This window comes from Dicentrarchus labrax, unplaced genomic scaffold (assembly GCF_905237075.1).
Source record: "Dicentrarchus labrax unplaced genomic scaffold, dlabrax2021, whole genome shotgun sequence".
NCBI lineage: Eukaryota > Metazoa > Chordata > Actinopteri > Moronidae > Dicentrarchus > Dicentrarchus labrax.
The window spans coordinates 16594425-16607166 of NW_026136724.1; the positions used below are offsets into that span (position 1 = coordinate 16594425).

Sequence of the window (12742 nt, forward strand, 5' to 3'; positions counted from 1 at the left end):
GTCTTTGTGCTGAGCTAAGCTAACCAGTTGTTTGCTGCAGCTTAATATTTACCATACAGACATGAGATCTTTCTGTAAAATTGAGATTCATCTGAATTGATTTATTCAGGCTATCATGACAATAATAAATAGAAATACATATATTTTATAACACTGAAATTACACTGAGTTGAAGCTGACATGATGCTGGTCACACAGTTTTATTCAGCGTGGAGCAGAGATCTGTATGAGGGAAGGTACAGCTAGAGAGTCTTTTCTCAAAATGAAAATAATACTGTATATCTCTGCAATTTGCAGATACAGTCATAGTTGGTGAAATAGGATGAAATTATATACACAGTTATTTCACAAAAACTCGGCACAACATTAAATTAAAAGGATGAAACGGACAAAAAAAATACTCTGTACACAAGCAACAAATAATCTCTATCTACATTAACTACGCTTCTGAAAAAACAACAGTCTATTCACATATGTCAAATGGTCTATCTCACTGACTGTCTCGCTGAGTTAAAGGTCCAGTGTGTAACATTTAGGAGGATCTATTGGCAGAAATTGGATATAATATTCAAGGTATGTGTGTAAAATTACGTGAACATAGGAATCTTTGTGTTATTGTTACCCTTGATTGAGCTTTTATCTACAGACGCTGCAGCTCACCTTCCATGGAGTCCGCCATGTTGAACCGCCATGTTTCTCTTTTAGTTTTGCGGCCACTGTAGTTTCTCCTACACACTTCACAGGTCATCAGTCTGTAGTCTACAACTTCACAGCCAGATACCACTAAATCTTACACACTGGTCCTTTAAAAAGTACGTCCATTTTACTATAGACGACGTGGAAAATGTGGATCCAAAGAAGGATATTGTCATGTTTTAGCAACTACTGTACCTTATGATGTAAACTTTCCAGGTTTACACTAACCAAAAAAATCTGCTTATCTGCAGGTTTGGTTACTCAAAGGATTAAGAGACCACTACGTTACTCATAAACATGCATCTGTGCTATAAACAAGTATGATACAATATGCAGCCGAATTAACAGTGAGGCACATTCTCTTACATGTACGTCTGAGTAATAGGAATAAATACAGGGGAGATCATGTAAGACGTTTGCAACAGCTCACACACAGACTTTCATATTCTACTCAGTCTTTTAATACTATTTCTGTTTGGGTAACATCAGCACTGGATGTCAAGTTTGGCCTTTGAACTAATACATTTGCTGACAGCACTGTAATATAACACTTTTTTTTGGGACCACTTGCCATCTGCGCTTTGTATGAACAGTAGACAGTAGTAGGCTGTCAACCTGTGAGATGAAAAAGTTCTTTTTTTCCACACAAGTGGACTTTTTATTACCCTACATGTCATTCCACTGAGCATACAATTTTGTTAGTTTAAAGTAAACACAGAAATGTGAGTATAATCTAATAAAAGACTAGTATAATACTTCCAGATGGCACTCACTGTCAAACATGCATCTGTCTCCCTTTTGTCCCTTTTCAATCTCCTCTATTTACTATCATGAGTTCAAATTACCTCCTCTTTTTGTGAACAAATCCACTGTGAGCTAATATCCGGACGGTCCAATTTCCCCTCTAATATCTAAAGTATGATAAGATCAGAGCTGCATCTCATGGTGTATTATCATAAGCAATATCAGCGGAGACCACAGTTTATTAGTGGCACTCGCAACAGGGCTAGTTCAGTTTGTGATGAATGGCTTGTGGGTGCCTGTGAGTGTGCGTTTGTGTATGTCACAGCCATCTGGTCACAGTGCCTCATGCAAGAAAAAAAAAAGAGACATTGCCGAATAACAACTCCCCGCACCCACCTCCTCGTTTTACTGTACGTCCACAGTGCAGCTCTGCAGTTTGAGATGAGAGTTGGAAAATGAGGATCTGGATATAGAAACAGAGGAAGGCGTGCGTGTCAGTCTCTGCAGCAGCCAGCTCTCCCTGTGTCAGACCTCTGGGAGGTGATTGCGGCGGTTGCGACTCTTCCTGCGGTCCAGCAGGGGCTTCAGTTTGGCCATGTCCCCCCTGAGAGGTCCAGGCGGTGGAGGCTGCTGCTGCCTCTGCTGAAGGTTCTGGAGCTCCTTCCTCTCTTTGCAGTACTGCTGCACGGCCAGGCTCTCCGCCGGACTGAAGGCTGCCAACAGGACCTTGGGGTGCAGCGAGCTGGCCCAGGCCCACGGCGACTGCTGCTTGTCCGTCAGCACGCTCACCATGGCTTCGCTCAGCACTCGCAGGCGGATCTTGGCGACGGTGCGTTTGAAGCTGTTCTCGGTGGTCAGGCAGTAGTAAAGGCCCTGGTCGGACAGCTGGACAGATCGGATGAGGAGACCGTGCTCCGTGGAGAGGACACGGTCACTCAGCTTCACCTGTGGTTGGCACAATTAGGCCGTGTCATAACACCATCCACATGATGTGTGACAGAGAATTGGAAGGGAGCTAAATCTAGCAACACAGTAACTATACAGTGCACACTGGTAACAGGTTAAACTTGAGTAATTACTAAATGTAGATTAAAGACAAAGAAATAATCTGGAATACAGATAATCAAAAATAAGGAATCAATTTAAAATAACCATGAGACTAAACTGATACTTATCCCCTTAATACCACACTGTTTATTCCTTATCCACTGACTACTTCTTAAACTAACTGGACTTTAGTTTTGATTACACACTGTAAAACTAAAGTGATTTATTTCAGGGGCAAATTCAATTCTCACGGGGAAACGGCTATAAAATGGCCATTACTCTGAGTCTACACCACGGAGGCGAGAACTAAATCCATAAAAGATTGTGTCTTTATTTAAGCGGGCGCTCTCTTACCGGGCTTCATTTAATCTTTCACAGCCTTTCAAAGCGTTAAAGGAACTGTCAAATATTTGTAAAATGTTTCCCCGCTGAGAATCCGGTCATTAGTCAAGGTCTATATCATGTTTGATCTGTATCGCTGCTCATTAAGACGCTCCGCTGCCAATAAATATCACTGTGTCATTCCTCAGGCGATACAAGTCCTTATCAAGCGTGTGAGCTCATCTGAATGCACGACATGTTTTATTTGATGTAATGATTTAACTGAAACACCAGAGCGGCTCCCTGTACATCATAAAAAGGACATTTAATCAGTTATGTCTCTTAGGGATTTCCTTTGTGTTCTTTGCCCGACTTCGGCCTGTTACATACGAGCAAGCGGCGGGTGTGATGTGTGACCTTTGACCTCTCTAAATGTCAAACTGACCTCTTTCCTCCTGTCATTGTCCCTCTGAATTAGCCAGCGAATGGAGGCCTGGGGAGACTTGGGAAGACACTCCAGGAAGGTGGTGTTGTTTTTCACGCCGTACTGCGTCATCTCCACTGCGTTTCTGTAGGCTAGGACACACACACACACACACACACGCACACGCACACACACACACACACACACAGTCAATGGAGCCACATCAGACGTCACTTGCTGACGGACATAAACCCCACAGATGGGCTCAAATCCGTCTGAAGTCCCCACAGTGAGAGTGAAATGTTGACACAAAGCTTAGTCCAACACCTGCAGCAAGAGCCAAACTTCACCCAGACTTCTTCAATTTCTAACAGAATAACAAAACAACCTCCAATGCGTCAACTCAGTTTCGTCTCATTTGCCGTGTCGTTTTTTTTTTTGTCGCAGTTAAATGGTTCATCACTCAGCTGGATGTGTGACAGGGTTCTGACTAATTAGTGGTAATGGCCATATGGTTGGTTCCCCAAGCTCGTGTTAATTTAGAAACGTAAACTGTTTCGTGGAAATGGAGCTCTCTGGGGAGCGAATCCTCTCCTCTCATTAAACTGCACCCCGCCAGTCGACTGCGTGCCTTTCTGTGAAGGATTGTTGTGCAGCACCTGGACAGGCACAGGAAGACACAGGAACATACAGCAGTCGCAGCTACAGTCATTCATCCATCAAAATTATCTTTCCATCATGGACTTACTTTTAGAATGACAGTAAATGTGTCAATGTCAATCTGCGGTGGGAGTATGTCAAACATGTCAAATTTCCTTTTTTTAAATAGTTTAATTTAAAAACGACATTACTTTGACTTTTTTATGTATTTTTTGGACAATTGGGGGCAGTGGAACTTAAAAAAGAGCTGAAAACACTGACCACCACATGAATCTGTAAAGGCTAACATGTTAGCAGTTGCCTATTTACACAACCTGTTGGCATGTAGCAACATTAGCACTCATTTGGAAGTAAGTAAGCGGAATATTCACTTTTAATTAACTTTGGCTTCCACTCACTATTTAAAAAAAGGTCTGTATCTGCTAGCTGCTTTTCTTCTGCAGCTATTTGCTCATTTAGTCTGCTGTCGGGTGCGGGGCAGGTAGCGTGCATTCATTTAGAGCTTTATTTTTTTTTGATGAAAACAGCTGCCTGCTGTTGTGCGGTTGATGACTGTGTCATTTGTGGGCCGTAAAATCTAAACAATTAGCTAAAAGAGCCTAAGCTCTGTGGAAAAGTCTCAGCGGGGTTGTCCCTACTGGCGACACCTTTCACACTCCAAATATATTGATTAGTGCTGGCAGCTTTAATTACCTTTAAGATTGAATCCTCTGCATTGAGTGAGTGGATTTCCATGCATAATGTCCTGCCTTCTGCTTCTCCTAAAAAATATTAGAAGAAAATAGCAATGAGTATTAATACACTGCAGCTTAATACAGAAAAAAACCACACAATCAAAACAACCTTCTTCCTCTCATGTTTGTCTCATATTGTAACTGCGCGAGGAGCACTCAGTGCCAAAACAATATGAGGAAAATCTGACTGTTATTCCACTCAGCGGTGCACACTCATAGAACAGCTTGAGGAAAAGAGCACGTAAACAGCTGACACATCTCAGACACATTTTCCGCAGGAAAAACTGGCGCTGCGCTTTTGTTCTGGGACCAAACTAAGCCTGACCTGCGACTGACTGGAATGTCAAGAGACAGGCAGCTGGTCCTTAAAGAGACCAGAGACGTGCTGCTTTAGAGACGAGGTGTCACTCGTACCTCCTCGTCTGTGTTATGTCTAGACAGAGCGAGGGAAACAACAAAAGCCGAATCGGTGACATGGCTTACATTGACATTGACGTGTGTGCTGAAGGAGGCTGTGAGCAGCTCTTTTCCATTCTTGTTTAACATATTGTTGTTCCTCAGCTGTGTCCCACATTCAATATAATACGACAGGGCGTGGTGCATTGATTGATTTCATATTTGTTGTATACTTTGGCAGTCCCACTAGATTGTCAAGGCAAATTGGGAAAGATTCAAAGCGAATGAACAGAAATACTGAATTTTATTAAAAAATCCACACTATGCCAATGTTTATTTAACACATTTGAAAGTTTTGAATAGCTGCCTCCATGAATGGACTCGCTAATCAACACCTGTCAGCACTTATCAACACTGAAAATGTTTTTTTTTGGGGCTTAAAAACTCATTTGTTCCCTCACACTGCTTAGACAAGAATCTCTGGTGGACACTAAAAACTCCTTTGCATGCAATTTAAAGACACTGAACACTGCCACAAAACTGCAGTTATAACCCTAAAACTGTAAACCTTTGTGTACCTTTTGCCTGTGGGATAGAAGCGAGAGCAGCTGAGTCCGTCCCACGCGCAGTAGGGGTCTCTGGCGAGGCAGCAGTCAGCGCAAGCCGAGCCGTAAGCGTGACAACGGTGCAGGGAGACCTGCGAGACCCCGAACTCCGAGCTGACGTACAGCTGTTGCTGCAAAGTAAACAGTTCAAATGTCAGTCGCCCTGTTTGTCTTAATAAGTGGCCGGCTGACAGGAAAATGAAGCAGAGTGCAGAAACAATTATGGCTTATTATTTCCTTGCCTTTGGGAGGCTTATTATGCACAAGAGATTTCTCTTTCGTGCGTTACGTGGAAGCCATAAAGTATGAATAACATATTAAAACAATTAAACTGCACTTAATATGCGAGGAAAGCAAAGTTGGGAGGGACACTTACTTTTTTGGAGGATATTTTCAAGTTTGTAACAGGAGCTTGATTCTGAGAAATGGCACAAAAAAAAGCAAGTTCAGAGCTTTTGGACATTGTTGTTTTTTCTATCAAATTGAGAGTTTGATGTTTCGATCTGTAAAATATGAAGCCACCGCCAGCACAAAGACTAGAAACAGCGATGCAGGCTCTGTCCGAAGTCTGTCCACAATCCGCCTACCAGCACCTCTGAGCTCACTAATTCATAAATGATTTCTTATTTGTTTAATCTTCTTTATTTGTTTAAGAACTGAAGTGCATAAGCCAACAATACGTTTTGTCAATGATTTTATGGGGTAAGCTAGGCTAACTGGCTGCTCATTGTATCTGTATATATTTCCCATTCAGATATGACACTGGTGTTCTTCTTTTATGTTTTTTTTATAGGGACAGTAAATACACAGACCAAAAACAGCAATCCGATGCAAGTATTATAGTGTTTATGGTGGATGTTAATTGTTAATTTGCAACACCTCGCGGAAATAAAGCGGGTTTCCCAGAATGCCTTGCCTCCTTTAAAAATATTATTTTCGATTACAGAAAACAGCTTATCGTACTTTAATAACAGAATAGTCATAGCAGAGAAGGTAGCCATCTAGGATCAGCTTCCCGCCAGATGTCTTTAACTTTCTAGAATAAATATATGCCGTCTTCGGAGAATAAATGTCTTCTGAATGACTGCTATAGTCCAGGTGTTGTGGGAGATCAAAGGAGCCGTGGCCTTTACGTCTGATCACAGGTTGATCACACTTTTAGTGATTTTTAGCTAAGATAAAACAGCGTGTGCGAAAGGTTCACTCGGGGCAACAACCAGACTCTTGCAGTATGTAAGCATGTTTCCCATCACTCCACGCTGCCCTACACTGCACAACATCCATCTCCTGAATGCCACCCTGCTTTTGTCTGTCTGGCCCCTGGCCTTTGTCTTGTGGCCAAGCTCACCCTCCTCCTCCTCCTCTTCCTCCTCCCAGCCTTTGATTTTGGGAGGGAAAAGTGATGAAAGTAAGAGTGGAATAAAAAGCAAAGGGAGAAAAACAGACAGCTGACCTTAAACACTTCCAGCTCCTCCAGGATCAGATCTTCATGCAGGGACTGATTGGTGGGCAGGACAATCACCTTCTGTACTGTGCCTTTGTCTGGGGGAGGAAAGGGAGACATGTCATGAGTTGTAGCCACACGCAGACATTTAACAACCATGTGAAGCAGATATGGCTATGCCGAGACATGTGTGCTAGAAAACAACAGCTAGTGAAAAAAATAAACTCCAAGTCTGTTTTCCTTTGCCCATGTTTGCTTTTGAATTAAGCATGATAGCCATGGCCAGCTTCCATAGCAAAATCAACTGTGGCAGGAGAGGGAATGGGAGCTCTTAAGCCTGCACGAGGGAGGATAAGGGCCACGAAAAGGGCAAAATGCAACACTACCATCATCAATATGGCTGTTTTGTCCGGGGAGCTGGAGCAGCAGAGCGGGGAGAAGAAGTTACAGTAACAGCACCTGGAAATGCCTGATAAGAGAGTCTCCCTCATCCTTCAGACAAAGCAGCATTTTTGGGCTCAGATATGGTAAGACAACACTGGCTTTTCTTCAAGAATCCAGGCAGGAGAAACAGAGTGGAGAGGGTGTCTGATAAACACAAGCAGCTGTGCGAGAGAGAGAGTCCTAGAGTGGCTTGCTGAACGCAAACATGTGCACGAATGCACGCAAAAGGATGTCTGCACACACGCATATTACTCTGTTTGTAAGCACAGGAACTTTATATATTTCTGCTTGCGCAATGAGACATGCACTTTCATGTCTTCAGGTAGTTTCTAAAAGCATTTGATTAAAGCAAACAAAGAAACAAGTGAACTGATCTCAAACCACTTGCATGTTCTTGCACCTGAGTTAATAAAATGAAACCGTGTCAGATTAAAGTCCTCTGATAAAGGACCTTATCTTGTCACCCTGTCTGTGGCCTGTGACATAATTTATGCTTTATGCTGTGTCATGTTATTTGTATTTTCAAATTTGCTTAACTAACCTAACCTCTGTTCTGTTTATCTGATAACCAGCTGTGGCAAAGGGACTCAACAATCTTTTACTTATGAAACCAATGACTCATGTGACAGAGAGATTGTGTATTACCCGTCATTTCACTGTCAGTTGGTTTCTTTCTAACTGACATTCTTCCATTTTAAGACGTCCTTATCAAGAATGATTGTGTAAAATTGAAGATAAGCCAATATATAATTTTAAGATGCTTTATATTCAAATAAGTATATCAGTATCAACCTCAGTATCGGTCGAGGTCTTGCTCATGCCAAAATGCAGCCTGTGGCCTCAGTAAGGCTATATTCACTTACACTGAAAAAACTGGTAACTAAAACAAATGTGATTTTGGGTGTTAATAAGTAAAGTGATGTTTATACTAAAGGAGTGATCTCCAATTCCACACTAATTTTTTTAGAAAATTCCAATCAAAAAAAGAAAGATTTTACATCTGAATGACACATTTTATAGTTTTTCTGCATTGTTTGTCACAAACTTAGATACATCCACATCTACTTATTTGGGCACGTGGTTTCTGGTGGTTTATGGAACGAGAAAGTGAATGAAATCCACCAGTTCAGTGCCATTTTCAATGCAGCCTCATCCGCTTTTGAACAAATGAAATAAAACAGATCATTCTGCTGATAATCCTTTCACTCAAAATGATCTGATTTGAGGTTTAAATTAATTCTAGAGGAAATACATACATTTTTTTTGTTACAGTATTTTAGCATGACCTTAACATACAACAGAAAACATAATAAAGCTCTTGTTGTGAACATAAGAAAGAGCAAAATTTAGCTGTACTTTGCTAGAATCTGCTGGACCTGTCTACATTCATACCTGTGCCCAAGAAGAGCACTTGGTAGTTGCCGTCGGCAGCCATGACCTGGTCCACTGCTACTGATGTGTATTTGTAGTCAGCGTTGGTCCGAACCACCAGAGGTCTCCTCCCCACTGGGTAGATGGGGTTGAACATGACCGGATGGTTCCGTACGAAGGTCACCACGTCGTCTGGGAACTCCTTTGTTGACTGGATGTCAGGTGTGAAAGCTCCACCGGGACACTGGAAAAAGTTAAGTGAGTGCATTGTGTTTAAATGAATGTCATTCTCATATCCACAATCTGAAAAAATGTAAAGAATTGCCCTGAGAGTCCAAATATATACTTAGGTGGGATAGTTTATTCATCATATATATCAAGATAATAGACAATATACACTAGTATGCTGAGAATGTATCTAAATATATAAAGGTTAAATATGCAGTCCCACAAGGGTCTATGTTGGGGCCTTTGTTTATTTTTATGTTTTATTCATTATTATTTATACATACATTTGTGAAGTGTCAAGGTTAATGCAGTTTATTATGTTTGCAGATGAAAAAAAAAGTTCTGTCATTTCTGGGTAATGTTATACAATGTACTGACAGTATTGTAAATTAAATGATATTATGTAATTATGCAGATTTACTGTTCTCTGTAATTTGTTAAATGATTATTGAGCCACAATGACAGTATTGAAAAGGTTTAAGGTTAATTAAAAGACAATAAGCTTGGTAATCTTTTTGGTAATGTTATATAAAGGCAATAGTGCATTGTAGTTTTCAGCAAACCAAATTATACTTTGAAATGTCCACTGTCTATCTATGTATCTATACCCAGTTAGTATGCAAGGCAAAGTTACTGAATGATTTAATGTGATTAAAAAAAGATTATTGCCTAAAGAATTGCACAAATGTGTATTCCACCATGTTGAATCTAACTGCTGTGTTCAGTTAAAGAAACTGTGCCTAGAGGCAATACCTGCAATTTAATGAGTAATATTCATATTCAGCTGTTGCTTATATATTACGTTGTGTTGTCATTCCTTTTATAGCAAAAGGCTGTTCAATCATTTATGTTATTTATTCATTTTTAAAGAAGAAGTCTAGTAATACAAGATTTTTTTTCTCCCTACTCATTCCCTAGCATAGGATGTGTAAAGAGGCATTGTCAGGATGAATATTTTATATAAAATGTTGTTGTAGAATCATGCACTGAAATAACCAATGAATGAATGATTTAATGAATGAGTGAATGGCCTAGAAATTAACTCACAGTTCCTGGTCTTGGATAAGGAATGCGCCCCTGGAAGGCCACCCACTGAAAGTTGGGCCCCTCTCTGTGAGCGAAGGGCCCGTTGAAGACGGTGAGGATGTCGGCCATGTTGTACACGCACACTGCTGAGCCTTTAAACACGGAGCTGAGGAAATGAGATGCATACTTTAATGAAACACAAAAGTGGGACCCCACCCAGCTAAAATATTCAGCAGTTGTTTATTAAGATCTCTGTTTTTAGGGGATTTGCGAGTCATGCAGTCTGGGTGGAACCGTTCCCACTCTCCAGTGAGGACAGCTCACCTATTTTGCCCTCACTGATGTGGTTTGGCCCAGTAATTTTAAACCACACCGCTTAGCACATAAAAGGGGCTTTGTTGAAAAGGGGCACAGAAACATATTGTGTGAAGTGGAGACGGAGGAAGAAACACAGTGTGGCGATAGGAATAACATTGATTTAAAAGACCTCAAGGACCTCACTGTTTTGGTTTGGCTGTATTCTCTGAGCCAGGATACACTACTCTAGCCTTTCTATGATCCTGAGGTAACAAGTGGATTGAGGGCCTGTGGCAGTCACCCTGGGTTAACCAGACAAACTCAATTAGAGATCAAAACAGACGGATCAAGTGACCATCCGTTTAAATCTCCAAATGTTCCATGTAACCCTGCTGACTGTGACTTTTGGCTGATTGAGAGTAGTGTAATCAGTTTATTCAGTGTGGTTTTATTAATTTACCACAGAGGTCTAAACAGTATGTGGTAAACTTTTCAAAAACATTACGTTAAAATGTTCACCTTCATGTTATTCTCCAGATTTGGTGCTTTAGTTTGTTCCCCGAAACACTGAAGGATAAAGTGTTCCTTTATGGGTTGACAAAGATTCTCCAACTTCTGAAGCAAAATAAACCATTTAAAAACCTGCTGGATCGCAAATACATATTATCCCGCAGGTAAAAACAGGCCTGTTTGGACAACTCATGAAAAGTTTTTAAAGATTAATTTTGTGGGCTTTTTGCCTATGTTGGATACGGACAGCTGAAATGAGACCAGAAAGGGGGGGGAGGGAGAGAGAGAGAGAGAGAGAGAGAGAGAGAGAGAGAGAGAGAGAGAGGGGATGAATTGTAGCAAAGGGCCCTGGTCTGGACTCCATCCCGGCCCGCTGTGGTGAAGACTCAGTCCCAGACAAGGACTGTAATGGCATAGGGAGTAAGGCGTTTAAAACTGGGAGAAAACAAGGTAAAAACAAAAAGGCATCTGGTCGACTGGTTAGAGATGCATACCATTTAAAATTTGATTTTCCCAATCTGATTCTGGTAGACAATCAAATTGTTGCATGTCCCCACTCTAAAACCACATATTTTCTATGTCTCTAAAGCCTGTCAGACTATCTAAAAAAGCCCCAAATTCCACTAAAACATTAAAAAAATCTAAATAAACTCAAGGCACACTGGTATTTTTTATAGTATAAAGGAGAGTGGACACATCCTAAAAAAACTAGTACTTGTTATGTGTACATATTTGGTGGGACAGGTCTTTTTGGTAAATGTTTTATCCAGTGTACATAATATACTAAATGTAGGGAAATGTTAACAGTCATCAGTCCGTTTTTTTAAGTTTATCTCTCTGCTTATCTGTCCATTTGGGTTCTGAGATACAGTGAAAAGAGAAAAGGTGACTTCAGCCCATCATTATTTCTATGAAACCTGAAAACAAGCCTCGGGTTTCACCTATCTGAAGAATACAATAATGAAATTCTCTCTGCACTCAAAAATCCTGCTGTGTACTATTACTCCGTGCTTGTGGAACACATCCAACAATACATATCATGTAATGCATATTCTGTATCAATGCATACTATAAATAATGCGCTGCTGCTTGCTTGGAAAGAACATCAAAACGACGACGGTGAAGCCAGCAGGCTGTTGTAATTGATAGTTCATCCTCTGACTAAGCTGTTCTGCAACATGACACATGACGTCTCTATGTAACAGGCCCTTTGACAAGCACATCCCCTCCCGCTGATATCCAGTCAGTGATTAACATAACCACTGAGGCCTGCAGGAATGTTACAGTTGGCTTCATCACCATCGGCCTTACCTTGTGGATGTGAAGACTCCAAACACCAACAGGCCCTTGGGGTGATCAGTTTCCAGCAAAAACATACTTTCTGAAACAGAAAACACATAAGTGCACATGTGTAATACCTTCAAAAAATCCCCTGTGATATGGTTATATATCATGCTGCAGGTAAGATTGCCAGAATGTGATGAATGCATGAATTAATAACTGTACATGTTGACAGATGGACCGGTCCGATGAACTAAATAGAAAAGCAGGTCTAAAATGCTGCAAGCTGTTTGTAGTTTTCAAAGCTGAAGTTAAAGGAAAGGACTGAACTAATATGCTCATAAGTGAATTCAAGGTAACCAAAAACAACAGAAAAACTGTTATGAAAATTGATAAAGGTCTAGAGCCCTAATCCAGACCAAACAAAGGAAGGTCCATGGATTTGTTTATGGAGAAAGCAATTGCTGGAAACTTTGGAACAAAAATAGTGAGCGTTCGGGAATTAGGATGGTCT

General features: G+C 40.9%; 1 protein-coding gene across 1 annotated transcript in view; it reads right to left on the reverse strand.

Moving 5' to 3' along the window:
- Positions 1 to 80: 80 nt before the first annotated feature.
- The window catches only part of sema3c (sema domain, immunoglobulin domain (Ig), short basic domain, secreted, (semaphorin) 3C), a 40065-nt gene continuing 27403 nt past the window's right edge, over positions 81 to 12742 (reverse strand). Inside the window, exons 10-18 of the mRNA XM_051392397.1 lie at positions 12259 to 12328; positions 10162 to 10306; positions 8908 to 9130; positions 7081 to 7169; positions 6004 to 6045; positions 5601 to 5758; positions 4586 to 4653; positions 3254 to 3384; positions 81 to 2385 (exon numbers count right to left, since the gene is read on the reverse strand). Of these exons, the coding sequence (XP_051248357.1) occupies positions 1966 to 2385; positions 3254 to 3384; positions 4586 to 4653; positions 5601 to 5758; positions 6004 to 6045; positions 7081 to 7169; positions 8908 to 9130; positions 10162 to 10306; positions 12259 to 12328 (1346 nt within the window). The 3' untranslated portion in view covers positions 81 to 1965. The remainder of the gene's footprint in view (positions 2386 to 3253; positions 3385 to 4585; positions 4654 to 5600; positions 5759 to 6003; positions 6046 to 7080; positions 7170 to 8907; positions 9131 to 10161; positions 10307 to 12258; positions 12329 to 12742) is intronic.